Source organism: Gopherus flavomarginatus, chromosome 6 (assembly GCF_025201925.1).
Source record: "Gopherus flavomarginatus isolate rGopFla2 chromosome 6, rGopFla2.mat.asm, whole genome shotgun sequence".
NCBI lineage: Eukaryota > Metazoa > Chordata > Testudines > Testudinidae > Gopherus > Gopherus flavomarginatus.
Window position 1 is genome coordinate 102,313,466 of NC_066622.1, and position 26,937 is coordinate 102,340,402.

Consider the following 26,937-nt stretch of genomic DNA (forward strand, 5'->3'; position numbering starts at 1 on the left):
TATATGGGGGAGCTTAAACATGTGTCAGTTCTCATATGTAGAATCCTTCGTCCCACTGTCACTGCTCTTTAAAGATTTTGGGGCTGCATGATAGCTTCAACATCAGTTCTTGAAAGGCTCCCCATGGCACTACTGCATTGGCTCCACTGTGCACTGAGGAAGCACTGCCAAGGTAACTGAACCACAAATACAGGGGGAACCTCTTAAACAACGGAGACATTGGCTCTTGGGGAATTATGTTCTTCCTGCCCCTACCACTATATCACCAGTCTTATTAACACTGACTTCTAAATCAATAAGCCAATGGCAAATTAAGGAACTGAATTACCAGAATATTTTAGTTGTTTCCCCCTCCCTTTGGTGTACTAGTGACTCTCCCCTTCAAAGTAAAAATAAAAAAAATTAAGGCTGATACTCATTTGGAAATATCTCATGGTAACTTTCTCTTCAGTTTCTTCTTCTGTACATGCAGAAACATTTTGATAGTAATAAAAAGGAAATCCCTAGACAAAAACTACATTCAATTACTAATATATATTATCAACTTTAGCTCCGTGTGAAAGGCTAAAACCATTATGGATGTTGTAATTATCCTAAAACCAAGTTCTACAAACCCAGGAAGTTTAGATTTAAGACTAAATTTAAAAGTATTACAAATGTGTTAGGTTAAGAAATGCATAGCTAACTCATACAGCATCCTAAACACTATCCTGTACTTTTGCCAAAAGGGGAAAAATATGAAAAAGTAATGTATCTTTAACATCAGTTTAGCCTTGGACCGCAGACCCTAAATTTCCTTAAAATCATATAGTTATTGCATGACATTGCTACAGGGCACAGTTAGTTCTATTCACTTCTGTCTTAAGTCAATTTCAGCTTCAACTTTGTGTTTTTCATCCATGACCTGATAGTGTCAAAATATTTGGCCATATTGATGGTAGTGGTGTGGTCTTATGTAATGCTATGTAGAGCTATGTCATCTGAATCTTGCTTTTTTTTTGAGGCCGTGTTGTCTGACCAGCTCTCCTAGAAGGCTGCATGTAAATGTAGAGAATTGACCATTGTGGGACTCCACAAATAAGGGGTTCTATCATTACTCATTAGGTATGTCCGTTGAAGACATTTTAGTGCATTACCTTGGACCTCTGCCCCCTCTCTCAGGTGGGATGTCAGGATCTCATAATAAACAGGGTCAAATGCTGCAGAGAGGTCTAGGAGTATAAAATGGATGTCTGTCCTCTGTCCGTTTCTGAGAGAACATCAGTGTCACCCAAGCAGTTGTTTCAGTACCTTAATTGTGCGTTTCTTATCTTGTTTGTATTTCTTCTAAGTGTAACCGTAACTCTGGATGTCTGGATTTATATTGCATGGTTTTGAGAGAATTTCAGCTTCCGTGTAATGTGTTTCATCCTTACGTTGCTGTTACAAATTCTCAACCTTATCTCCATTTTAATATAGTTTTTGTTTAGAATATAAGAGTGAATTCATCATTGACTAATACAATTTAAAAGCTAAGTTAGCAGTTTTATAATAAGGATAGAGAAGTGCCTTGTAATTAATGAAGATTTTTCTCTTCTTGGAAACCAACATTTTTTGGCTAGTGTTCAAGACTATGTATGTCATTTGAATTCTTCACTTGCAGAGAATGCAGCATTTATGCAGTACTGTTTCTTGAACTCTGATTGTCTAAAAATATTGGCACTGATGCTGCTGGTAATTACAATTTAAGCTGAATTTACTTCACTTTCAATGTAATTACTCAAGTCTTTTTCCGTATGGTATTGAAGTAATTAATCTCTTTTGGTATACATCATCAAAAGTGCATTAGCTCGCAATAATTACTTGTAAATCTTATTTTGTTCTGCTGTGTGACCCACTGTGGCAAATTCTTCTCTTTTTCTAACTTTACATTCTCTTGTTATTTGCTTATTAATATTCTCAGTGTGTTATGAAGGTGATGAATATATCTATCAGAATGTATCTTCCTAATGCACATAAATAATTTCAGCAATTTTATTTGTTTAAAGTTTCCTGTGTAACTTTCACCTATGGAAATAGAAAGCTTACTGTAAGTTTTTCCTCTTTGCTTAGTCACATTCTTAATTCCAAGATTTTCTTTTCTTTCTTTTTCTTACTGTATTTGTTTCCTGTCATTGCTATTGTTTGCAATACATTGCCTTCTCCACAAGGACAGATCATCTCAGTCTTGTTACTAGTGGTGATAATGGCTTCCTTTACAAATGTCTATAGTTTACCCAATGTAAGGCCAGGCACCCACAATGGCCATCAGTAATCAGTTTGGAATACTGTTTTGATGTCTGTCTTTTTGGAAAATGTTAATTAATGCCTTCCTAGCAGCTCAAATATCTAGAAACAAAACTTGCTTGGTTTTTTTAGTTTGTTTTTTTGGGTTTTTTTTTAACTGCAAGATATTGCAGGTGGAGAATAAGCATGTCTGATGGTTAGAGCAGAGGTCTGAGAGTCAGGTCCAATGGTTTCTACTCCTGGTTCTGTGTCTGATTTGTATCACCATAGGGACGTCAGTTAACTTTTCTGTTCTTCTCTTTACCTTCCTGTACAGAGCTGTTGTGAGGTTTAGCTAATATTTTAAAGTGTATAGCAGTGTAGAGCAGTGTGCCAGGATCCCCGGGGTGCAACCTGGAAATGGAGTAGTGCTGTGCCCCCTTAACTTTCCAGCCTGGGCAGTCTCTCACAATGCTTTGCTAGTGACAAGCAGCAAACACCTCCAGGTGCTGTTATCCCTCAGCACGAGAGCAGGTGGAGCCCACACCGAGCTATATTGCATGAAGTCACCCAAAGCCTCTCATGAATCACACGGAGAAAGGCATCAGCCAGTTCCCGCCAGCTCCACAGCCTTACACCCCAGAGTTGTACCATCTTACACTGGTCTGAAGCTTGGCCAGTATAAGTTTATTAACCAGTCTGCCCCTCTCTCAATGTGGAGAGGACATGCACCTGCTTTGTAAACTGAGCTGAGATTTCCCAAGCACTTCAAGCAAAATACACTGTTTAGATAAAATATAAAACAGATATATTAACTATGGAAAGATAGATTGTAAGTGACTGAAAGTGATAGGCATAAGAAGGTCAGAAATAGTTACCAAAGAAAACAAAAGATAAATGCAAATCTAAATCTTAAACCTTATTACACTATGCAGTATGTAAGTCAGCGATTTTTTCACCCCACCGGATGTTACAGTTCATAATACACTGGTTTCCCTCTTAAACCTGGACCAGTCTCCTCAGGTGAAGTTGTCGTCTTCCTGCTCTGTTGCTGCCAGCATAAGTGTAGGAAGAGAAAGACCAAGTCCCTCATTTTGTATTCAGTCCAAGTGCCAAGAAGACACTTGCCCAGACATCCCGGTGAGCTTTGCTGAGTCACAGTAATCAAGTAAACCCCCATAGTGTGGACTTGTGCAATTGAACTATTACAGCCAGCTGGCAGTAGAGATTCTCAAACTTATGACATATTTCAGTAACAACCATACTGCAAAATCTCATAACTTCATACACACTAATGATATACATATTTGGACAGAACAGCTTGTTTCAGCACATCATGACCTTTCATGTTGTATCTTACATGGCATGTTTTGCATGAAGCCTCACAACCATATATGACTGATGAATATGGGGGTTACAGGGTGCCATTTTGAGGTACAGTGTGTCACAAGCAGCCTTATTTGTCTTTGCTGAAAAGATCTAGTTACCACTAAAGTCAGTGAAAAAACTTCCATTGGCTTCATTGTGAGGTGAACAGGGTCTCTTCTTACATTGTTCTGGTGGAGATTTTTGTATTAATTACACTGCTCTACAGCCAAAATGCTTCTGAAATAAATGTAGTCCAACTTTACTAATTCTGGGTCACTGAGAACAAAAATGATGCTTAAAATTATTGATTGGCTCTAGTTTTCAAGATATGCTATTGGGTCAGTATATACGACCCTTGACTTGGGAATGGCAGAGGATAAGTGAGTTATAAAGGGAAGGGATCTCAATTTAAACCAGAAATGACTAAAATACATCTTTGACTGGATCTATGAATAAATCTATGACTGGGTTTGGACAGTACTTGCTTTTTAGGCATAACAATGAATGATGCAATCTGAAGCTGGTATTGCGTCATACATGATATGACTTGCATCATGTTATCCCTAGAAGTCATGGATGATGCAATCATAATGAAGCTTACATCACTCTGCTGAACAAATTGCGCTATATCAGCTCTAGAAATCATACAGTGTCATGCTCTCTTATTTGTTAGTGTTTGATTTTGCAAAGGGACACATTTCTGTTTAGCCAAAGTGAGCAGAGATGCCTCGTACTTGTGTGAACAGTGCAGATAGCTTCTGCTATGTTTGTGGTGAAGTGACTTTTGCATCACAAAAGCGCAGTCTAACCACTATGGTTAAGAAAGCCTATCACCTTTCTTTTGGCTGCAAAATTGGAGATCAGGACAAGAGGTGGGCCCCACACATATGCTGCAACACTTGTGCAACAAATCTTCGCCAGTGGTTGAACAGGAAAAGGAAATCTATGCCTTTTGCAGTGCCAATGATTTGGAGAGAGCCAACAGATCCTCCCAGCAATTGTTACTTCTGCATGGTGCCTCCAGTTGGGAAAGGTGTGCCAAAGAAAAAAAAGTGGACTGTGCATTATCCAAACATTCCATCAGCTATACGCCCAGTACCCCACGGAGAAGGACTGCCGGTTCCTGATGCACCAGAATCATTCTCACTTGAGTCAGACGAGGAAGAGGAAGAGGATGAAACTTCTGTTCCTGAACCATCAATGTCACAGGACCCACCTTTTCTCCCATCCTCCTCCTCTGAACCACACCTCATAACACAAGGTGAACTGAATGACCTTGTGTGACGAACTGGGAATGTTCTTAATGTTTTCTCTGAATACTGTGTTGGTGCCTCAGTGTCCCCATGGCAGTTCTTAAGTATCTGGCAGAGCAAAGGGCCAGTGCACCTAAATGCCTGGCACTCTGTCTCCTAGCAACTGATGGCCTGGGCCCCTCCTCTGCAAAGGTGCCAGCTGAAGGTGTTGGAGACAAAGGGATCAGGTGACCTCCTGGCCCGGGAAGGGACTGAGGAGAGAGGAGGGGCTGGGAGGGATTGTTAGTCTGGAGCTGGCTGGGGTCAAGGGTGGAGGGCAGACCTGGGGGTCTGGCTCACTGCCCCCCAGAATGGACCCAGCCGAGGGGTCCGGTTCGCTGTATCTACAAGCTCTGTTTTAGACCCTGTTCCTGTCATCGAATAAACCTCTGTTTTACTGGCTGGCTGAGAGTCACGTCTGACTGCAAAGTGGGGGTGCAGGACCCAGTGGCTTCCCCAGGACCCCGCTGGGGTGGACTCGCTGTGGGAAGCGCACGGAGGGGCAGAGGATGCTGAATGCTCCAAGGAGAGACCCAGGAGGTGAAGCCATGTGAGCTTCTTGCCCTGAACAAGTCTGCTCCAAGGGAGAGGAGGCTCCCCAAAGTCCTGACTGGCTTGGTGGGGAGCAGTTCCAGAGCATCGCCCGGGGACTCCGTGACACCTTGTCAGGGATTTGGAACTACCCAAGAGTAAAGCAGAGCTGTTGGGCTCCAGACTACAGCAGTGGAATCTCCTGGCAGGCTATCAGGGCAAATGGAGCCCATCAATGCTTGCAGACTATTGCTGGACAGTGACAAGAGATGCTCCATTTAATGAATACAAGAGACAAGCCAAGAAGCGCCGAGTAGACACTGAATAGGACTGAACTATGTACATAATAGCTTTTTGTGTTTTGGTTTCATAATAAATTTTATTTATATAACCCTTTTGCTGATTTTTAAAGTGTTACATAAACAGGACAGGTGAAATATTATCATGTAAAGCAACCATAAACACATGAAAAGACCTAGGTTTACAATTTATGATTAAAACTCTACTATCTACACAATATACATAGACATAAAATGTAAGAACTTAAATATCTTAGAAACAGTAGCCAATCAGTTGTTTTAATTGTCATATTTGAATTCAGCACATCAAAATACATAATAAATATCACATTTTATCTCTGAAGCAGACGGCTTCTCAAAAATTGTAGACCAGTGTTATAGTATATATTTTACAATAATTATACTTAAGAAAATCTATATATAGTATCATATATCTGTTTGGAAGATGTGTTCATTACATTCTGATCACTGGACTCGGTGGGGAATAGGCCATCCCCAGGATCCTTATTGGGCAGGTATGTGCACCATCTCGCAAAAGAGCCCTTTCCTTTCTCCCCACCAGGACATATTTGGAGATTGTGAAATGGCTGAGGCTGGACAGAGTGTAATAGTGCTTCAGTTATCCTAGCCACTCTTTGGTCATGTGGGGTTAGGGAGTGGGAATATGTTTGCGAGAGCTGATGGGCTCCAGTGAACAGCACCCCATTTGTTTAAGAATTTCCAGTCTCAAAGCAAACATTCTTTGAGCTGAAAACTACCCCACTTCATCTGCCCTGTTAGCCTGTGAAGCAAAAAAAATGTAGCTTTTACCTCAATATAATTAGATGAGGTAAACCCCAATTGGAGAGAGTCAAGGGCAATCCTAATAAACTACATTCAAGTAAAAACTAGCTTTGCCTTGTGTCTACTAAAACTTTACATCAAGAAAGCTATCTCCAGTTAACAGTGTCATTCCAGAAACACCTCTTTTTCCAGTGAAGACTTGAACTTTCCTCTCATCTGTACCCTCACTCCTCTTCCCAGGGAAGAGTGAAGGGATTCACCATTTGGCTGAATCTGAAATTAAATAGTGGAGGTTTGGCTAAGCTAGCCAACCATCTTTCCATGCTGGTATTTTACGAGGCTATAGTATTTTGGAATGAAATGGACAAAATAATACCTGGAAGTTTGGTGGGGATTGACATTAAAGTGAAGAAAGTTGCAGACTGCTTCAATACATCCACTCATGCAGGTAATCTAGAGCTGGGTGGAAACCTTTAGACAATAGAGGTTTTTGTCAGAAAATGTCACTTTCTTATAATAGAAACTTCATGGAAACTTATCTGTTTCTATGAAAATTTCGCCAAGAAGGTATTTCAGGTCCTGGATGGAATTTCTGGTCAAAAGGGGAGAGAGCAGCTGAGTGTCTAACCATCTGGCTATAGAGTTCAGACAGTGTCTCTCTCTCTCTCTCTCACATGCACCCAGTTAATATTTTCTTCATTTATATGAAGTGGAGCAGCTGCAGCAGGAGAGATTGACTTTTTAGCTCAGTGTTGAGAGCACTCACCTGAGATCGGAGACGCAGGTTCAAGTCCCTGATCTGAATCAGGTGAATGCCCTAACCACTGAGCTATTGGCTATTCTGGGCTGAGTGTGTCTCCCTTTCTGATTGTTTTAGAGAGATTTTAAAAAGGTCTAGTTTATTCCAGAGCAGAATGAAAACAAATGTTAAAACCTAATTTTTGGCAAAAGAGAACTTTGTTTAATGGCCACCCCTAATATCCTCATTCTCTTACATGTCTTGATCAAGGAGGGTTAGCATAAATTTGAGGTGATGTCATCATCTTGCAGCAGTCACTTTAGAAAGGCTTCACGGAAGAAATTTTTGGAGAGAGGTTTTCCCTCTGGAAGTGGGGCCAAAAGGAAGAAAACGTTCAAATAACAGCGCAAGCAGAAAGAAGGAAAGTTTGAAATAAATGATGGATGAGGCATGGAGAAGGATAAACCAAGAGCAGAGATGTGAGCATGTTGGTTATGCAGAGACCTGTACCAAATGTCTTTGAGGCAAACTTAAATACACATAAAAATGGTGTGGTTGATTTTGTGCTCAGAATAATAAAGCATCTTTTTTTCTTTAGAGACTCTGAGCATCCATCTTCAAACACATTAATTTGGCTGTCAGTCTGAAAAAAATTAACATATACAGTCACAGTCTATGTGCTACACTGAGCTTCCCGGCTTGTTTTTTTTCCACTGAAGTAATAAGTAGAAGGAGTTTGTAGTTTTTTAGAACCAGCTTTCCCTAATATTCTCTACCCTAGGGAAAGGCCAGTAGTTCACAAGCTATTTTACAGTGTACTGTCAGAAGGAAATTGGTATGAAAGCAATTTTGTATGACAGAAGAGGTCATAAGAACATCCCATACATCATCTCTGGACTGATTACCAAAACATATTGGTTGCTTATTATCATGACATAGCATTGCCATTTGCTATACAAAATCCATTACTGTTTGTTAAACAGTAAGCAGTATGGCTGTGAATTTCTGGAAGAAAGATTTTTTCCCCTTAGTTTCTGCAGTATATGTTTAGAATAGAATATATTTCTATATAACCACCTACTGTTATATCAAATTGCTATTTTGGTGCTCTTTACAGGAAAGTTGCTCTCTGGAATTGTTTATGTATTTCAGGGTCTAATGTGAAATATCTTAATAAAACATTATCTATTTGGTTTCTGCTTTGGGCATTACTTTGTAACATATGGACACCAGAAAACTAAATTTAAAAATCTTTGTCTTGAAGACAGAATTGTCTAATAAGGAATCAGATAGTCTCTGTAACTTCTCCTTTAATGAGAGGTGCAGTAAGTATACATATGTAATTTTGCCTGTTATTTGTTAGGTCAAAAGTGAGATCTATTCAATAAATAAGAATACCTTAATATTTGTACTCTTCCTACAAGGTATTCCCTGAATGAGGTATCATTCATGCCCAGTTCCAGCTCCCATTGTGGCCAATGGGAATTGGATCAGGCCCTCGAAGCACACTTTAAAAGCTGAACTGTGGTTGAGGTGGCTATCTTCTTTATACTGAAGAGATAAAATGGCTGTTGTGATCGCAGTCTACTTCCTTCAGCAGAAAACCTTCATAAATTTGATAAAACGCAATAAAATTGGAAGATGTGTGTGTAGAAAGCTGATGCAGCTTTTGTCTATACTGAGCCAATCTCTAATGGATTATATTAATTTCGCCTTCTAGTTCATCAAGTTCATTCTGGAGGTGCACATGAAACTTGTAGTTCAGATCTGAATGTAAACTGATCCAAAGTCTGAAGAAATCCCGATGAGGGATTGGGGCAGCCCTAAAGTTTGAATCTGTATTGAAATTTTGCTAAAGTTCCTGGGGTGTTCAAATGCAGGGTTTTGGTTCAATCTCCTTTCTAATTTATTCATATTGTATAGAATAAAATACAGAGAAAAGGAAGAGAAAAAGAATAAATATATTCTAGGGCCAGAAGTGAGGGGATGTCTAATACCACCTTTTGAATCAGATATCAAGCTAGCAGACTAATGGAATTCACATTGCTAAATTCATGAAGGTTAGCAAATCTGTACTGCTTTAATGCATTATATCTAGAATAAATCAGAACTGCAGGCTTTGACCTTTGCAGTTATAACATGCAACTGTAATTCATTTATTTTATAATACCAAATCATTCCTTTTGGAATGTGGGTTCCTTTTACATTTTCCATTTACACAACTATGTCAGTTTGAATATAATTCAACAATGGGGTTTAAACTGATAGAACCCTTCATCATCTTATCTGGTGAACTTTTATTCTCTTCACCCTTCCACCTTAAGTCCAAAATGGATTTTTATTTAATACTATAGGAACAAGAAGAGAGAGAGAATTGAATTGACTGTGATCACCAATAAAATCTTCAAAATGTTACCTTTTTCCTGCTTAATGGTACTATAGTATTCATGTACTTCTTACAGGGAATCTGGTGGGGATGTTAATGACCTGCAAATGACAAGTTTAAAAAATTCAGTGGTGACTGTATTGCCAATTTGTAATAACTTTTGTATGACTTTCTTGAAAGAAACATGTACAAGGGAAATGAAATGTACTTCGTGTTTGAAAGTTAACATTGTCCATGGCATTTGTTTTTCAGGGGCCAGAGAATGCAGAGATGAAACAAGCCTATTTCAGTAGTAGCCTTAAGAAATACAAAATGTCACATCGTCTCCCCTTAGTACACTGACAGCTTACACTCACAGAACTGCAAATATAGTAAAATAAATGATTAGATAGACACAGATTTTAAGACCATTTTCAATGTGTAAGGCAGTGACCACAAAGCTTTGTCTAAGTGAGAGCTTCATTAGCAACTTACTCTGTACTAAACAAATAACAGCCACCACTACTGATTAATATTGGTATGGTCTATAGAGGCTACAGGTTCCAGCATACGATTCCACTTTGCGACTTAAAAACATGGAACATTGCATGTTGGAGTGGTAGTTTCTTTGGGCTGCATGTCTACGGTTCAAGATAAATGGTCTAGGATCACATTGTAAATTACACAGTAATAAGTCACCAGGATCAGATGGTATTCATCCAAGAGTTCTGAAGTTATGAAATTGCAGAATTACTGTGTTATGTAACCTATTGCTTAAATCAACCTCTGCACTAGGTGACTGAAGGATAACTAATGTAACACCATTTTTAAATGGCTCTAGAGGCGATCCTGGTAACTGTAGGACATAAGCTTATCTTCAGTACCAAGCAAATTGACTACAATAAAGAACAGAATTCTCAGACATATAGAATAATACAATATGTTGGGGAAGAGTCAACACATCTGTTGTAAAGGGAAGTCATGCCTCACCAATCTATTAGAATTCTTTGAGGGATTCAACAAGCATGTGGACAAGAGTGATCCAGTGGATACAGTGTACTTGGAGTTTGAGAGTTTTTGACAAGGCCCTCACCAAAGGCTCTTAAGCAAAGTAAGCAGCCATAGGATAAGAGATAAGGTCCTCTTGTGGATCAGTAACTGGTTAAAAGTCAGGAAACAAAGGGTAGGAGTAAATGGTCAGTTTTCAAAAGGGAGCGAGATAAATAGTGGGATCCCCCAAGGATCTGTGCTGGGACCAGGACTGTTCAATATATTCATACATGATTTAGAAAAGGGGGATAAACAGTGAATGGACAAAGTTTGCAGACAATACAAAATTACTTATGATAGTTAAGTCAAAAGCTAATTGCCAAGAGTTACAAAGTGATCTCACAAAACTATATGACTGCACAAAAAATGGCAGATGAAATTCAGTGTTTATAATTGTAAAGTAATGACTTTGGAAAATATAATCCCAACTAAACATGCAAAATACAAAATGATTGGGTCTAAATTAGCTGTTACCACTTGAGATAGAGCTTGGAAACTTCATATACAGTTCTCTGAAAACATCCACTCCATGTGCAGTAGCAGTCAAAAAGCTAACATATTAGGAATCATTAGGAAAAGGATAGAAAATAAGACAGAAGATATTGCAATGCCACTATATTAAATCAATGTTATTCCCACACCTTGCATACTGTGTGCAGTTACAGTCTCCCCATCTCAAAAAAAGATGTATTAGAACTGTAAAAAAATAAAGAGAGGACGAAAAATGTTTAGGAATATGGAATGGCTTCCAAATGAGAAGAAGTTAAAGATGGGATGTTGTGAAGGCCAAAAGTATAACTGGGTTCAAAAAATAGTTGGAGCTATCCTCCATGAACTTATCTATCAATGGCTATTAACTAGGATGGTCAGGGACACAACCCTATGATCTGAGTGTCCCTAAACCTCTGGGGAAGTCTACACTAGCTAGGCTCAGCTGCAGCACGTCTGGTGAAGACATGCTATGCTTATGAGAGAGTGCTGTCTAGTCATTATAATTACTCCCACCCAACTGCAAACAAAACCTACAACTCTGAAGAAGAAATCACACTTTTTGATGCCTCACTTTATTAACAGACCATTGATTCCAAAATAACATTATATGAACCATACTCTTCTCCTTAGGCTTATCTGCTCATAGGTTCCATACCCCAATCTCCCTTGTATTCAGAGTAGAGTTAAATGATCTGTACTTTCTTCACTGAGTCCCAGATTTTTAAAGGTATTTAAGCACCTAAGGATGCAGATAACCTCCTAGATGCCTAGCTCCCACTTTTGTAGCACTTTCTAAAATCAGTTGGGTGCCTATTTGTATTTAAAAATCTGGCCTTGAATCAGCTTTTTTTTTTACTTCAACCATTAGTTCTAGAAACTTACTTTTAAAAAAAGAAACAAACTGAGATTCTTGTGTAAATTTCTGACTCTAGAAGGTGGAGTCAGCCCCTTCGTTGATCTGAATCAGAATCTTGCTGCCCTTTTATAATGTGGTCTGCACTTATTTACAAGTTCTGCTTTAGTTACCTTTTCTTGCTGACTCTTTTCTTTCCAATTTTATGTTCTTATTCTCACACACTTGAAGACGGTGGCTTTGGACAGCTAAAATTGGTTTTCCAGCTAGTAATTTTTTCCCTCTGCTGTGAGTGCCTGGTTCTTGAAGTAAAGTCCAAGTCTGAGAAAGTTGCTCTCTTACAGAGTGCCATGAAATTACTTACCTCATCATAGCTGCCCCAGCTTGGTGCTCTGCTGACAAATCCTGCATTTTACCGAGTGCTTAACCCTCTCCTTGCTAGCCCTTTATGGGCATATACATCTCATCATGTCAGTCATTTCCTCCTATTTTTTTCCAGGGAGCTCTGCAGCTTTTTACCATTCTGACTGTGCGTAAGCAAGAGACCATTCTCCATCATGTACTGACCCTCAGACCAACCACTAGGATGAACATCCCCTTGAAACAATACATCTTAACTTATTATGAAAATCAAATATTTTTTCAATGACTAATGTCAAGTATTTTATTTTAATAAAAAGTTTCACATTTCACCATAAAATATCTGAAGTGTCTTTTGATTATTTTGCTTTGTTTCTTTATAGCCTGTTCAAAAAAAATAGGAAAGAATCCTGAAAAATACTGTTCTTAATAGTAAAACAATAATATATCCAACTGGGTTTATGGCATTTAGCTCTGATTTTGTGCAACTTCATTCAAATTTCTGAGACAATTGTTTTCCTAATTTTTTTTTTAAGTTTGCTCTTGCAACAGAGATTTAAGGTAATGAGTCTTGGGTGCAAATCACAAGGTAATGAACTCCATAGAGAATGATGTAAGGAAACAGTAGGACCTGAGGGGGAGCCAACTCTCTTATTCACAACTTGTATAGCATGGATAGTATTTTTACAGCATAGGACATTGGCAGGCAAATCAAGTTATTAGCAAAAAATATATAGTTACGGTTTAAGTATATATAATGCAGTTTGGCATTAAGAAAAATATACTGTACACACTGTTGTCCTAAGCAAGACTCTGCAAGGAAATGGGTTTTATTCTAAAGCTTAATTATTGTTAGCTCTGAAAATATTGATTACAGAAATCTAAGCTTCCTAAATAACAAGTTTTAAAAATCAAACCAGGATCTCACAACCTCTGAACCAAGGATACATGAGAAAACAATGCAAATTGCCAGATACTAATATTTGCTGTTTGTTGTTAACTATGTAATGTGGCAGTGTGGCTATTATAGTCTGCATTTATTCCGGAAATGTTTGTTTTTTAATAAAACTCTGTGGGACAAATCCTTTCCTCTTTTTGCTTGTATGCGAAGTCTGAAAAGCAATAAAACTGGTATTGTGTTGGACCCTACGTTCCAAGGAGAATTACTTTGTGGCAGCTCAGCTTTGTCTTAGCAGCATGGCTGGGGAGCTTGGCTTAAAAACAGTGGCTAAAACTCCTTGTGTAATGTGAATGTGATTGTGGGGGCAATAGTTACTACTGCAGCTAATGGTGAGCTGGAGTGCCTGCTCTGATGTTCTCTTTCCTGAATGGGGGATTCTGTTCTCCTGACTTCAGGTGGTATCCTCCAGACATATCCTGTTTTCTAGAGTTTTGCAAGAGAGCAGAAATTGGTCCAATAATTCAGTTAGTGGTGGCTAATTTCTAATCTGAAATAATGTTCTGTTTATATTTACAGTTCAGATTAGGGTCTTGGTTCATTTATTTTGGTTTTGTTTCCAGACTCTCTCTGAACATTAAGGATGACATTCTGACTCCACTGAAGTCAATGAGAGTTCTGCAATTGACTTCATCAGGGCCAGGAATTCACCCTAACTCCTCAACTTTGCTAGGATAGTTTGGAAAACAGTATTTTCAAAACAAAACTTATGGGGTGTAAAATTGTCCCTAGCAAAATATAGTGAAACATTGTCATTGCTTTTGTATCACAGTAGCGAGAATTCTGTTGGCTTTCAGAGTATCTGTTTAGAATGAGTATTAAAATCTTTTTTTTTCTTATATATATTAAGATTACTAAAGCTATAAATATTGTTTTACATGCATATATATAATTTATCTTGCACTGTACTTTCCATGTTTTCATGAAATGCATTATACAATACATACATATTTAATTTTTTATATTGACTTCTTAGTTTACACTTCCCCAGTCTAAAGAGGGAGTCAGTTGTTTATTTTCTCTTTTCCCCTTCCTTCTCCTTTCTTCTTTTCTCTTCCTTTCCAAAGCATGTTGGCCCTTAACTCAAAAGTATATCGACAAAGAGATTAATATCTTGATACATGGAAGTTATATGAGTCAACCCCATTTATGATTTTAGTCCTCTTTTGGGGAAATAACCTGTTCTAAACCAGAGATTGACAGTATTGGGTCTATAACTTGTCCCCATATTTTCTTTGAATTTTTAGCATAAAAAGTTGGGAGAGGAAATGACAGCCTTTATTTTTTTTCCCAAGTGTTTTTGAAGTATGTATATTCTTTTTGTTTTTGTTGTAGTTAACACCAGTTGGAACGACCATCTTTACAGGATTCTCTGGAAACAATGGTGCCTTGGACATAGATGATGGTCCCAATGGCCAGATAGAATATGTCATCCAGTACAATCCTAATGACCCAGTAAGTGAAGTTCTTCTTTTCAGGACATACGCACTGTACAAAACTAGCATGTATGTTCTTTTTTTTTTTTTTAAACCAGCTTAGTTTATCTTTCTTGCTATCTGTCTCGTATAGTAAACACCATTAATAATTCTTCTTCTTTTGTGTCATTTATTTCATAACCCTCCCTGGCAGTTGCTTTACTCACTTATTTGTCATACATTTTCAATCCACAATGAGTAATTTAATATCTATCTATCTATTTTTAAAACCTGAATATAATTGTATTGATAGAAAAAATATTAGGGTGTATTTTAAGAGGAAAATTGGTAAAGTTCCTTAAAGAATCATTCCCAGAATTTTAGTATTCTGGTGGGGAATAAAAAAAAAATAAACACTTAAAACTGTTTCTTAGTTGTGAATCAAAATATTAGTCCTGATAATCCAATTTTAGTCCGCTACCCTACACTGCGAGATGATGGCAGATAATATTAATGAATACAGCATGCAGTTCATCTGAGAGCATGCATTCATGATTTAATTCTCTACTTTGGTGTTTCAAATCCTCAGAAGAAAATTATTTTTGTTTCCTTTTGCAACTTCATTTAAAAAACCCTGGTGCAGCTTTGCTTTGTTACACTGGTATCAAGGTAGAGCAAGTCCATTAATTTACAGCAAATTGGATCTTAAAAGTAGTTGTATTTGTGCTATTATCAAGAACAACTAAGCTCTTGTCCCTTTTCTCTATTTACTTAAAGCATAGTGTCTCTTCCATATATCCGATTTGAGTGAAACTCTATGATTCCCATGACTTTGCGCTTTAAGCATAATTTTTGTTCTTTACAAAGGGTTTGTAAAAGTTCATGAAACAGACATGAGGATTCATCTGGTATGAGAGAATCGCTAGCTGGCATAGAGCCATCATAGACAGCTCTGAGCATAGAAAATTCTGGAGGGTAGGGGGTAGGACATCGTCAATTCATCATCTTTCAGGAAATGCCAAATGACTGTACCAGCATTTTTTTGCTTTGTTGAGAAGGGCGCAGAAGGGCCAAAAAGAGTTTTCACTGTGGGTGGCAAAATAACTAGGACTGCTGCTGGCTCTGTGCCACCTCCTTCTGGCCCCTTATTACAAAGAGATTTTGGGGGGCAGAGGAGACATTGCCTCACTGCACTCCAATTTCCAATTGGCAAAATAATACTTTTAGGGGGTGTTACATCACAACTGTAGTTGGGCAGTTCTGACCACTTTGCATCTATTGAAGCTGTGCAGAGGGGCCATATCTAGGATCAGGATCTGGTCTTTTTCTTTCAGTAAAAGCTGATCTGGAAAATTCTGATATTTGCAAATCTCTTTCTCTGACTTCTTCATATCGTTTAAATTTGGGGCTCTCAATTAAATGCAGTTAATACATGTGATTAATACAAACAAATTTTTTTAAAAAAATCATGATTACAGTTTTAATCACACCGTTAATAATAGAATACCAATTTAAATGTGTTATAAATATTTTTGGATTTTTTTCTACATTTTCAAATACATTGATTTCAATTACAACACAGAATAAAAAGTATACAGTGCTCACTTTATTTGTAATAAAAAATAATAATATATTTGCCCTATCGATCAATAAAAGAACTGGCATTTTTCAATTCACCTCATAAAAGTCCACTCAGTCCTACTTCTTGTTCCGCCGATTACTAAGGCAAACACGTTTATGTACATTTACAGGAGATAATGCTGCGTGCATCTTATTTATAATGTCACCTACAAGTGAGAACAGGTGTGTTCACGTGGCACTCTTGTAGCCGGCATTGCACGGTATTTATGTGCAGGATATGCTAAACATTCATATACCCCTTCATGCTTTGACTTATATGCTTTAAAGTTTTATATTGTTTTGTTTCTGAGTGCAGTTGTGTAAAAAATAATAATTCTACATTTTTAAGTTGCACTTTCAAGATAAAGATATTACACTACAGTACTTGTATGGGAATATATATTTTTTTCCTTCAAGAAAATGGTGCAAAATTATCCCACTGGAAATATTTATAAATTAAGTGATTTTACACATGGTCAATATTTTCATCTGGTTCCCCAATTATGATCATCATTTTACCTTGAAGGAAAAAATAATAGAAGGAGAAAGTCGCCATTACAGCATATTAGTACATTATACAAATTATTGCTGAAAGGTCTATCGCATGAGGACCATTTTTTTCCAGTGCGTTGTACTTTTTGCATTCAGTCACCTTGTAAGAAGTTACTGTAAAAACAAAGTTGTTGTTATCCATGTCTCCTGGGATGTAATACACCACAGTAATATAGGGAAGGCTGCTTTGTGTTTAAGCTTTTAAAAGAGCTTTATTCATATGACTCCATTTTACCTTGCAATGCATTTTTGTTTCTTTGATCGTATGTGTGCTCTGTTTGGAAGGATCCCACAACAATGTGGCCATAATCTAATAAGTATAACTCCAAGATGCCAACTGTCCATTGTATTGCAATTAATTACTCATCTTGAAAAAAATCTGCTATTGTATATAGTTCAGTGAAGATGTCTGCTCAACATACTGCTGCTGTTTGGTGACTGAAAGCTTGATGACTGTATTGTAAAAGAAACCTGGTCTGCCTGATTGGAGCCAGGATTAGAACTTGGGTCTTTTACATCCCAGGCAAGTGCACTAATCACCAGGACACAGATTCTACTTCTGGCCCAGTGAATACTCATTGAATGAATACATAATTATTTATACAAACTGGAACAGCTCCAACAGGAGAGAGTGAGAAAGAGACACACTGACTTTGTAGCCTAATTTTAGGGTACTTGCCTGGATTTGAGAGACCCAGGTTCAAGTCCTTGCTGCAGAGCAGGTACTTGAATGTGAGTCTATGATATCTCAGGCAAATACCTGAACAATTGGGATAGATAGAAAGACTCACACACATTTTTTCCTGACAAAATCTCCCACAAAAAGTTTCAGTTTTGACAAAGAGGCATATTTCCAGCCAATTAACAATTAGAAAATTCCTAACTAGCTCTGTTGCTCATGTATTTGGTAAGGAGCCATTGTCTCGCACAAACTTAGGATGCATGATAGCTCTCTAAATAAATATTATTTTAGTCTGAAAGTAGATCACCATGGAGGAAAAGCTTTGAAAATGATGTCATAGTCACAGTTACTGGACTAACTCCACGTCTGGTTTCTTCAAGTGCACCCCCTCTCTCAGGCCTCAAGCCAGTGTCTCCCTCAGGTTGGAATCACATGATTCTACTACTCTCAAATTGGACTGTAGTCCTCAAGTGTTAACCATGATTACCTCAGGAGGCCTGGCTTAGGTTCAATACCTGCAGTTTTGTTCCCTCCAAGAGCTATGATCAGTGATACCCACCAGAAAGTCATCAAGTAGAGTATTGTTTGGTTCTAAATAAAGAATTTAACCCCCCCCCCCCCGCCCAACAAACAAACAAACATCTTGAGACAATAGACTGTCTTTATGCATGTCTATCTTTCCCTGGGACATACAGTCCCTGGAAACCAGGGAAAGCTGCAGTTACTTTCAGGCACTCCCACAGGATGTGTCTTTCTCTTCCTTGTCAGACTGTTCTTTGTAGGAACAGCTCACTTGCGCCTCTCCTCTCTTGCTCTCCAGACTGTTTTCAACTGTTTAGTTTCTATTTAATCTCTGTGTTCACAGATTTTGCAAAATGGCTCTAACTTTAGGCAGAAACCTGGAAGTCATCTTCACTGCTGCTAACTCAGCAATTGTCTTGGTATTGCCCCCCAAGTGTTTGCTGGGAGACTACTTATCTAGAGCCTTTGTGTTGCTGCAGTGACCCAGCTAGGTTTGGCTCTGCTAACTGTGAGGAGAGGCAGAGGCAAATCAAGTCAAATGGGATAATTTAAAATTTTTAGAACATTATGAGGGAAAATCTAAAAATTGTACCCTGGAGGATAAATAATGTAGAATGCTACCAAATACTTAATACTTATAATAATAAACTATAAGTTACCAACACATTAACTTTTCTTAGTTATACACACTACTCTTCCTTGCTCTGTGCAGTTAATACCAAATGCACTGTTAAAAGAACAAGTGATTACTCAACAGAGAAGAATGGATGTAAGGCCAGCTCCACTCTGGCTATCCTATTCTTTGCTTCTCTTTGGTTTGAATTACTCCTCAGATGTGATATTTCTGTGGCAGTACCTCTTTTTACAGAGTTTATCCATGTAACAATCTTGGGGTTCATTAAATAACAAACCAGTGAATGAGAAAGTAATAAAACTTTAATAAAACAAACTGAAGAGCATCTCTGCTGAACTGTTGCACACAGCCATCCGGTGTTCCCAACCCCTCCAGGGCACATCTCTCAATGCTTATGTTCATAATATTGTCCTTTATGAGGGAGCGGCTCTAAATTATAATCTTCCTCAAACATATCTCTGCATCTTCCCTATTAAAGAAAAACAAATTAATTCCTATATGAATATATATAAACAGCTAACAACTATGTAATAACACATGCATTACATTTTCAACCCATGTAGTCTATTTCCATAAACCCAACGTGTCAACCACCTGGAGAGGAGAGGTTACCAGCACATCACACTCAAGTGAGTATTTACCACTCACTTTCCTCAAATCCCTCTTTTCCAGGCAGGTTAGCAAATCTCTGAGTCTTTCAGGGTGTTTAATCTCCTGCACTGATCTTCTCAGTATCAGCCTTTAATTAGAGTCTGGGTTGTTCTCTTGTTCCTTGGCACTTTCTCTTTTTTGTGTCGATAAAGGATCAGTCTGTTGGGAAATGCTAGAGTCCACACCTTCTGTCACTGTGTTCAAACTTTCTGGGTTTACTCATAGATCCATTTTATTACATTTAACTGTGTCCCCCTGGTCTGTCTGGTCTATGTAAAACTTTGGAATCAGTTGTTCTTTAATGGTACCCCTTTGGCCCAAATATTAGAGGTGTGATTCCTCAGGCACACTATCACCTGGATTAAGAGATGGGACATCACGTCCCTTTTGTCAAAATAATATTTCTGCTTCCACTTTTGATTTTCTTTCATCTTCCATATGATTTCATTGTTATGGGATTTCAGCAAGTTATAAGTAACTGTTAAATTAGATGTGATCCTTGTTCCTACTAATAGCTGAGCTGGAGAAAAAGCCATTCTCCAGGGGTAAATCAGTAGCACTTTCTACAAATCATGCCTACTGTCAAAAATCTTTTTCATAAGGTTCTTTACGGTCTGTATAGACCAGGGGTCGGCAACCTATGGCATGCGAGCCAATTTTTAATGGCATGCGGCTGCCCGCTGGGACTCCATGTGCCATTAAAAATCCTGCCTACGCGGCAAGTCGCGGGGTCCGCGGTCCCGGGCCGGAGTGCTGGCCGAGCGCAGCAAGGTGCTGACCCCTCCTCCGCCTTCCCCCAGAGCCCTGCCGCCGTGTGTGCACCGCTCTGGGGGCTGGGGCTGGGGCTGGGGCTGCGCGACCCCGCGGGGCAGCGTTTGGCTCCGTCGAGAGGTAAAGATGCTCCCCGCTCATCCGGAGCCCTGCTGTTGCGCGCACATCGCTCTGAGGGGCGGGGCGCAGCGGGGCGGGGGGCGCTCAGCGGCGGCAGGGCTCCAGATGAACAGGGAGCCTCATGGTAAGGGAGTCGGGGGGGTCAGTCAAGGGACAGGGAGCAGGGTGGGTGGGATCCCGGGGGGGTGGTTAGGGGTGGGGGTCTTGGGGGGGCGAGCAGGAGGCATGGGAGTCCTGGGGTCTGTTTGGGGGGTGGGTAGGGGTCAGGGCAGTCAGGGGACAGGGAGCAAGGAGGGTCCTGGGGGAGCAGTTAGGGTGGGGAGCTCTCTGGAGGGGGTGGTCAGGGGACAAGGAGCTAGGGGGGGTTGGATGAGTCAGGAGTTCTGGGGGGGGGCTGTCAGGAGGCAGGGGTGTGGAGAGGGGTTGTATAGGTCCAGAGTTCTGGGGGTCCTGTCAGGGGGCGGGGAGCAATTGGATAGGCATGGGAGTCCAGGGGGTCTGTCTAGGTGAGGGGTTGGGGCAGTCAGGGGACAGGTAGGGGGTAGGATCCTAGGGGGGCAGTCAGGGGACAAGGAGTAGGGAGGCTTAGATAGAGGGTGGGGTCCTAGGAGGGGGTAGTCGGGACAAGGAGCATGGGAGGGTTGGGGATTCTGGGTGGGCTGTCACCAGCCCTCTGCCCTGAGCCCTGACCCCCCTCCCCCAAACCCAGTCCTCTGCCCTGAGCCCTGCAACCCACGCCGCCCCCCCGGCCCCTTTTAGTTTTGTTAGACCCTTCAGTAGTATTCCACCTTGTTGAATATGATGTTCTTGTGTCATATTTCCAATCTATTGTTGTACTGTCAGATCCTACGTTGTCTTGATTTGACTCCTATTTAGAACTTTGATCAGCAACTGTTACCATGGGTCAATTTAACTCTTAACTTACCTGTTTGACCTGTGTTGTGCCTCCTGGATGTATGTTAGGATAGTTTTATTGCATTCATGTGACTAATAGCTAATAATTTGTAGGGAGTGTGCTATGTGTTTTCATTGTTATTTGAATGATATCCAGTAAAACCTAGGAATTCCATCAAATTATCAGGCATATGTTTCTACTCTAACTGCTTATTCAATATCAGGTTATGGATATTGGCTAAGTTTATTAAATTAAACCCAGCTAACCCAGAAACTTTGCTAGTTGAGTCCAAGTGTTGTGTATGTGCTAGAGAATGTTATGCTGATTGCATGCCCGTTGCCAACTGAACTTACAGGATGCATATTCTAGAAGACGTCCTGGTGAGTGTGTTGCTTGAAGTGGAAGGAAAGCTCAGCTGGTAATTGAGCTGGGGGCTTTGATAAAATTATTTGCTTTTCCTTCAGGAAGTCTGTAATTGCACATTTTTATCTCTGATTCTAATGACACACAGATAATCAATTTCAACTAAGGAGTGAACAGCACAGTTTAGCAGGAAATATATGAAGAAGGCCTCAAGTCATCTTTGTGCCTATTCATTCCTGAGCAGACTGTGTGCTGATCCAGTCCTCTAGCATGATTTAGGCTAGTTTAGAAGTTGATGCAAATTATACCAACTCCCAGCATTCCCAAGATGCTCATAAGGCAGCTGAAGATTTCTGAGCAGAGAAGCCGAGGGCCTATCCTTCCACCATCTCTACACCATCAGAGTTTTAGGGTCTGTGTCCATAGTAAGCCACATAAAATAATCCAAGCATAGGCGAGAATCTGGGCCAGAGAGAAGGTAAAATAAACTGATTATATGGGCCTGATTTTTAGCCTCCAGTTATGTGAATGAGTATTATGCATGAACTCACGGGTGCTTGTTCAGTAGATATTAAAATTAGTAAGACAAATCATAGTTGAAAAACAAAAATGAAACAATTAACAATTTTTGAGAAATTCTCATAGTTTAGATTGAAAAAAATATCAGGCAAATAATTTATTTAAAAGTGGCCTTACATTTGTTGTGTGAATAATTCACCACATATTATTTAACCAGCTCTTCTGTAAACTCTTCATGCAGATGTTGGTACTGGAAATGTACAAGCAGTTTTGTGTGTGGCAGCCCCAATGAAAATCAGGGCCTGATTTTTTATATAAGAACATGATTATCATTGTTAAATAAACATTTCCGTTGGTTAATTTTTCAATATGCCTTCATACTTTTCTAACTCTAATGTAATTATTATTTTCTATGTTTGTGTATTTTCTATATAGCCCTTTATTGGTCTGAGACTTACAAATATTTTTTCTGTGGGTTTATCCCTTTTCATGGAGACTGCTGTAATTTAACTAATGGTAGTAACATACAAAAAATGAGACACACAATCTAACATTTTTTCACTCTCAAGGAATGCTGTTTAATTATAAAGGCTGAGACCGTTTTAAAACTATGGTACACAAGCTGATATTCCATCCATTCACTTCACAAGAATTGTTTTAAGAGGGTGGTATATGAACCAGTAAAGTTTGGGAACCACTGGGCTAGATCATCACCAGCAATATGCAGCCACACAAGTGAGTATGGATGTGTAAGGCTACCCCTTTACACTCTTCCATGGGCAACCTGTAACCTCAGGTTTCAGCACAGGAGCAAAAGCAGACTCTGCAAAGCCACTGCTTTCTTGTGACCTCCACACAGTGAGAGGGAGGGATTAGACTAAGCGTTCTCTCTCCTCCCAGCAAGTGCAGCATCCTTGTAACTGCCCCAAGTGACGTACTACAAACAGCTCTGTGTTTCCCCTTGCGTAGGATAGATTGTGAATGAAGATGTAGCCCAAAATACTCAAAGAAGATGCCCATAGTCCTCGTAAAGTTGCACACCAATAATAGGCACAAATTTGATGGCAACGAAAAACTTATAGGTAGGTAGATATTAACGTCTGCTGAAAAGAGGCACAAATTTGCGTTGTCTGCCTGTCTAATTAAACATTAAAAGTTGTCACATTAGGTGATCATTCAACAAAGCTCCAGTGTTTAGATACTTCTGATAACTTCTTAAGACCTTCTTTTTGTACAAAGAGTCAGGGGTTATATCCATTAAATTTGTCACTATTTGTATTGTCACCTTTTGTAACTAGAGCATCTTTCTACTCAGCAAAAGGGTGGGATTGGGTTGGACCTTCAGCTCTAGGACCCTCCCACCTTTCAGAGCCTAGGCTCCAGCCCATGTCTGGGAATCTATAAAGCAATTAAAAAGCCCCGCAGACTGAGCCTGGCAAGCCTGGGTTGTCTGGCATGGGCCAATCATCACGGGTTTTTCTTTGCTGTGTAGACATACCCTAAGAGGCCCAGTACAGAACTGTCAGCACAGGGCAGCAGCTGTGAACCCATATGAACCTCATGTGCTTTTGGGGCCAGAGCAGCCCTGGCCTAATATTAAACAGTTCCTCAGGAAGGTCTGTCCCCAGCTTTCTATGTGCAGCAGTATTGCCAGAATCTCCACAGTGCTGCGTGCTCCAGACCCCTTAAGGCACACCCTTCCTGTCCCCAGATCTAGCACATCCCTTATCCTTGAACCTGCCAGGGGTTCCTTGAAGCCTGGATGTCTTCCTCAGTTCTGGCTTTTCACCCATCTGAATCTAGTTCTATTAGGGTCCCTTTATACTGCTCTGGCGCTTTATCTCTTGGGTAAAAGGGCCCAGAGCCACCATGGAAATCTCACTCATGGATTAGAAGTGGCATATGCATTTACGTTATGATACTGTACAGTAATCACAGATGCTTGCAGTTATTTACTTAATTCACAATATCTCTGCCATATATTAGCAAATTCCTTTAAAAAATTTTTGAGGCAAAAGCTGCTGGCTCTCTCTACTGAGTAGAAAAGTGCCAGACAGCAGAAACCCAGAGGACAGCACTGACACACATCTAAATGTTGCAACATGCTGCTCCTACTGCTGAAGTGGAGAACCAATTTCCAATGACTTTCTTGCATTGTTGAGTACAGTGGAGAAAACTGGAGTGTGTGATCATGCACAAAACTATAGAAGCTAATGCTACAGTTGCCTTCAACCAGCATGATGTTCATTGGGCTTCAGAGTTATGGTGTGCAAAAAAGCCTTAGAAGTAGTCGTTCAAAGTTGAACTTCAGAGCAACTTACCTACTACTCATGATTTTAAGAGATTCTCCAATTTTCTCTTTAACTTTCCTCCTTCCTTTCAGTCCATACACATAGCCTTGAACCCTGCCTAACTCCTGATTGGACTCCTTGTCCCTTTTAACTATTCACCACTCCTTCTTGGTTCTGACCCATTTGCCTAGTTGCTGTACAGCCCTCACCCATCTGTGCATTACTGGTACATTGGTGAAGCTATGCCAATAAACACCAGCTACCCCCTCATTCAAGCAGTATTTGTTTAAATTGGTTCTCACCCAGTATAAGCTACTTCATCATCAGTAGTCCACTTGCTTGTCGACTCTCTTTGTACTTCTATTTGCTCCCCTCCTAGCCTCCATTCTAACTGGCAACTACCTCTCAGACTTTCCAGAACTCCTGTCCCCCCTCCTCCCAACTCCATCAGCAACATCAGGTTTCTCCCTTTCCCACTCCATTATCACCAGTGGTTGATGCCAGTTCAACCTGGCAGCCTGCCCATCTTCACAACTCCTGAACATTTCCCTGCACAATCGCTTACATTTTGGAGCCATATCATCAACTGGTGTAAAGTGTTGTAGATCCATTTACTACAATGGAGTTATACTGATTTACACCAACTAAGAATCTGTTTTTTTTTCCCCATTGTACTCTCCAGGCACATTAGCATCTCTGATCCAACCTTTTCATCTCTGTGCACTCCTCCCATCCCAACCCGTACTCTGATTGGTCTCCCATACTGCTTCATCCTTATAACATTCCATTCCACAGCAGCAAATGTTAGCAAGCCCTCACCCACCTATGGCAGAACTATAGGCCCATCTCATGTTTTCTGGATAGAGATCCATACATGAAATCAGTTCACATCTCCCCTCCTGTGCTGGGTCAATTCACAGAAAATATTTTACCAAAACTCATTAACTAAAATGTTTTGCATATATTAGTGCACAAAGCATATATTAGTGCACAAAGCACTATGTTGTATGTGAGTTAAGGTTCCTCTATACATAACATACCTTACACAAAAACAAGAAAGTGATAAATTAAGGCATCTGGTATAGCATAACTTTTACTCCTCAACACAGAGATGCACACCTCACCTGTAGGAAAACCATCATGCCACAGACCACCTATAACCCAACACGTCTACTGCCTCCCATGACATTGCATCACTCTATTAGTACCATATTTAGGCTAAGTTTGTGTGACTTTTTTTCAATAATGTGCCTCCAGGAACTCTGTTTGGGTTACATATTTTTTTTTCATGGCTTCTAATATTTGCCATTTAGAGTCTGTTTGTTTTGTCTATTAATGTTTTATTTGTTTAAAATAAACACAGCATTGCAGTATGGCACATTATTGCACAAGAATTATTGCCTTATTATTTGAATGCGTTAAATGCTAAAGCAGTCATTCCCAAAGTGGTGTCATATAGCAATGTGCTTGATATGTGTTTTTTCCTAAAATGCTATAGTTTTAGGTTTCTGTTAGAGTACTTATTATGAAAACACAGTAGCTTGTTTCTTAGTGCTGGGTAAAGAACACATAGCCATGATAGTCTTTAAGCTAAAGTGGATTTTTTTTAAAACTGAAACACTTGAAGCCCCTCCCCCCCCCAAAAAAAAACTTAAACTTCGCTCAGAATCTACACCTGCCTTCAATCTGAAAAGACACTGCTGAGGTTGGTAAAACTAAAATTTAACTTTCTATGACAGTTTTACCATTTTAAAGTTGTTCTTGCCTTGAGGGATATCTAAATTATTCTTCTTTGCTCTTGCTATCTCACTGGCTCTACTTTACTTTTTCTTCTGCTTCTATATGAAGTGTTTGCATTTCAGTAGATTTTTTTTTCAGTTTGTCTCTCCAACACTGATTGTGCTTATTTTTGTCCAAAAAGACATAACTGTCAAATTAAAAGTAAACAGAACAGCGAACAACTGTTATCTGTAACATGGCTTACTTGTAATGTGTACCACTTGTTTACTGAAAAATCAGTCACAATTTAAACAAACATTTTCAACCCTGAATTATTCATCATTAGAGGAAAAAAGCTTGCCATAATAGTCTGTTTAAAGAAAGAAAATACTTTGGTTCTTCTACAAAGCCTTTCATGGATGGATCTTAAAGTATTTTATAATCATTATCTGCACAACATACTTGTAAATTAAATAAATATCTCCATTTTACACATAGGAAAACCGAGGCACAGAAAGATTCTCAAAGTTATAGAGACAGTCACTGACAGAACTGAGAACATGGTTTTGATCAATTGTCTCTAAATCCTGTGTTTCAGCTTCTAGAGTATCTTCTTTCAAAATGGGCTGTCAAAGTAAATCAGTTTTAGTCTTATGAAACATGGTAGTTTCAGTACTGTAAAATGAAATTGGTCTGTCTAAGTAAGTGGAAATATAGTGAAAGTAGAATTTCACCTTTGATTTAAATAAGGTGCAAAATAAGTAAGGCACTGCTTAACTTTAATCATTCGAATAACTCCACCTCTATCCAGCAAAAGACCCAGTTGGATTTAAGCATATGTTAAATGCA

At 39.4% G+C, this 26,937-nt stretch overlaps 1 protein-coding gene across 2 annotated transcripts in view; it reads left to right on the forward strand.

The window, feature by feature from the left end:
* Positions 1-26,937, forward strand: part of PCDH15 (protocadherin related 15) — a 1,406,570-nt gene that overhangs the window by 909,435 nt on the left and 470,198 nt on the right. For both annotated transcript variants that reach the window (XM_050959272.1, XM_050959271.1), the window contains one exon: positions 14,670-14,789. In XM_050959272.1, coding sequence (XP_050815229.1) covers positions 14,670-14,789 — 120 coding nt within the window. The remainder of the gene's footprint in view (positions 1-14,669; positions 14,790-26,937) is intronic.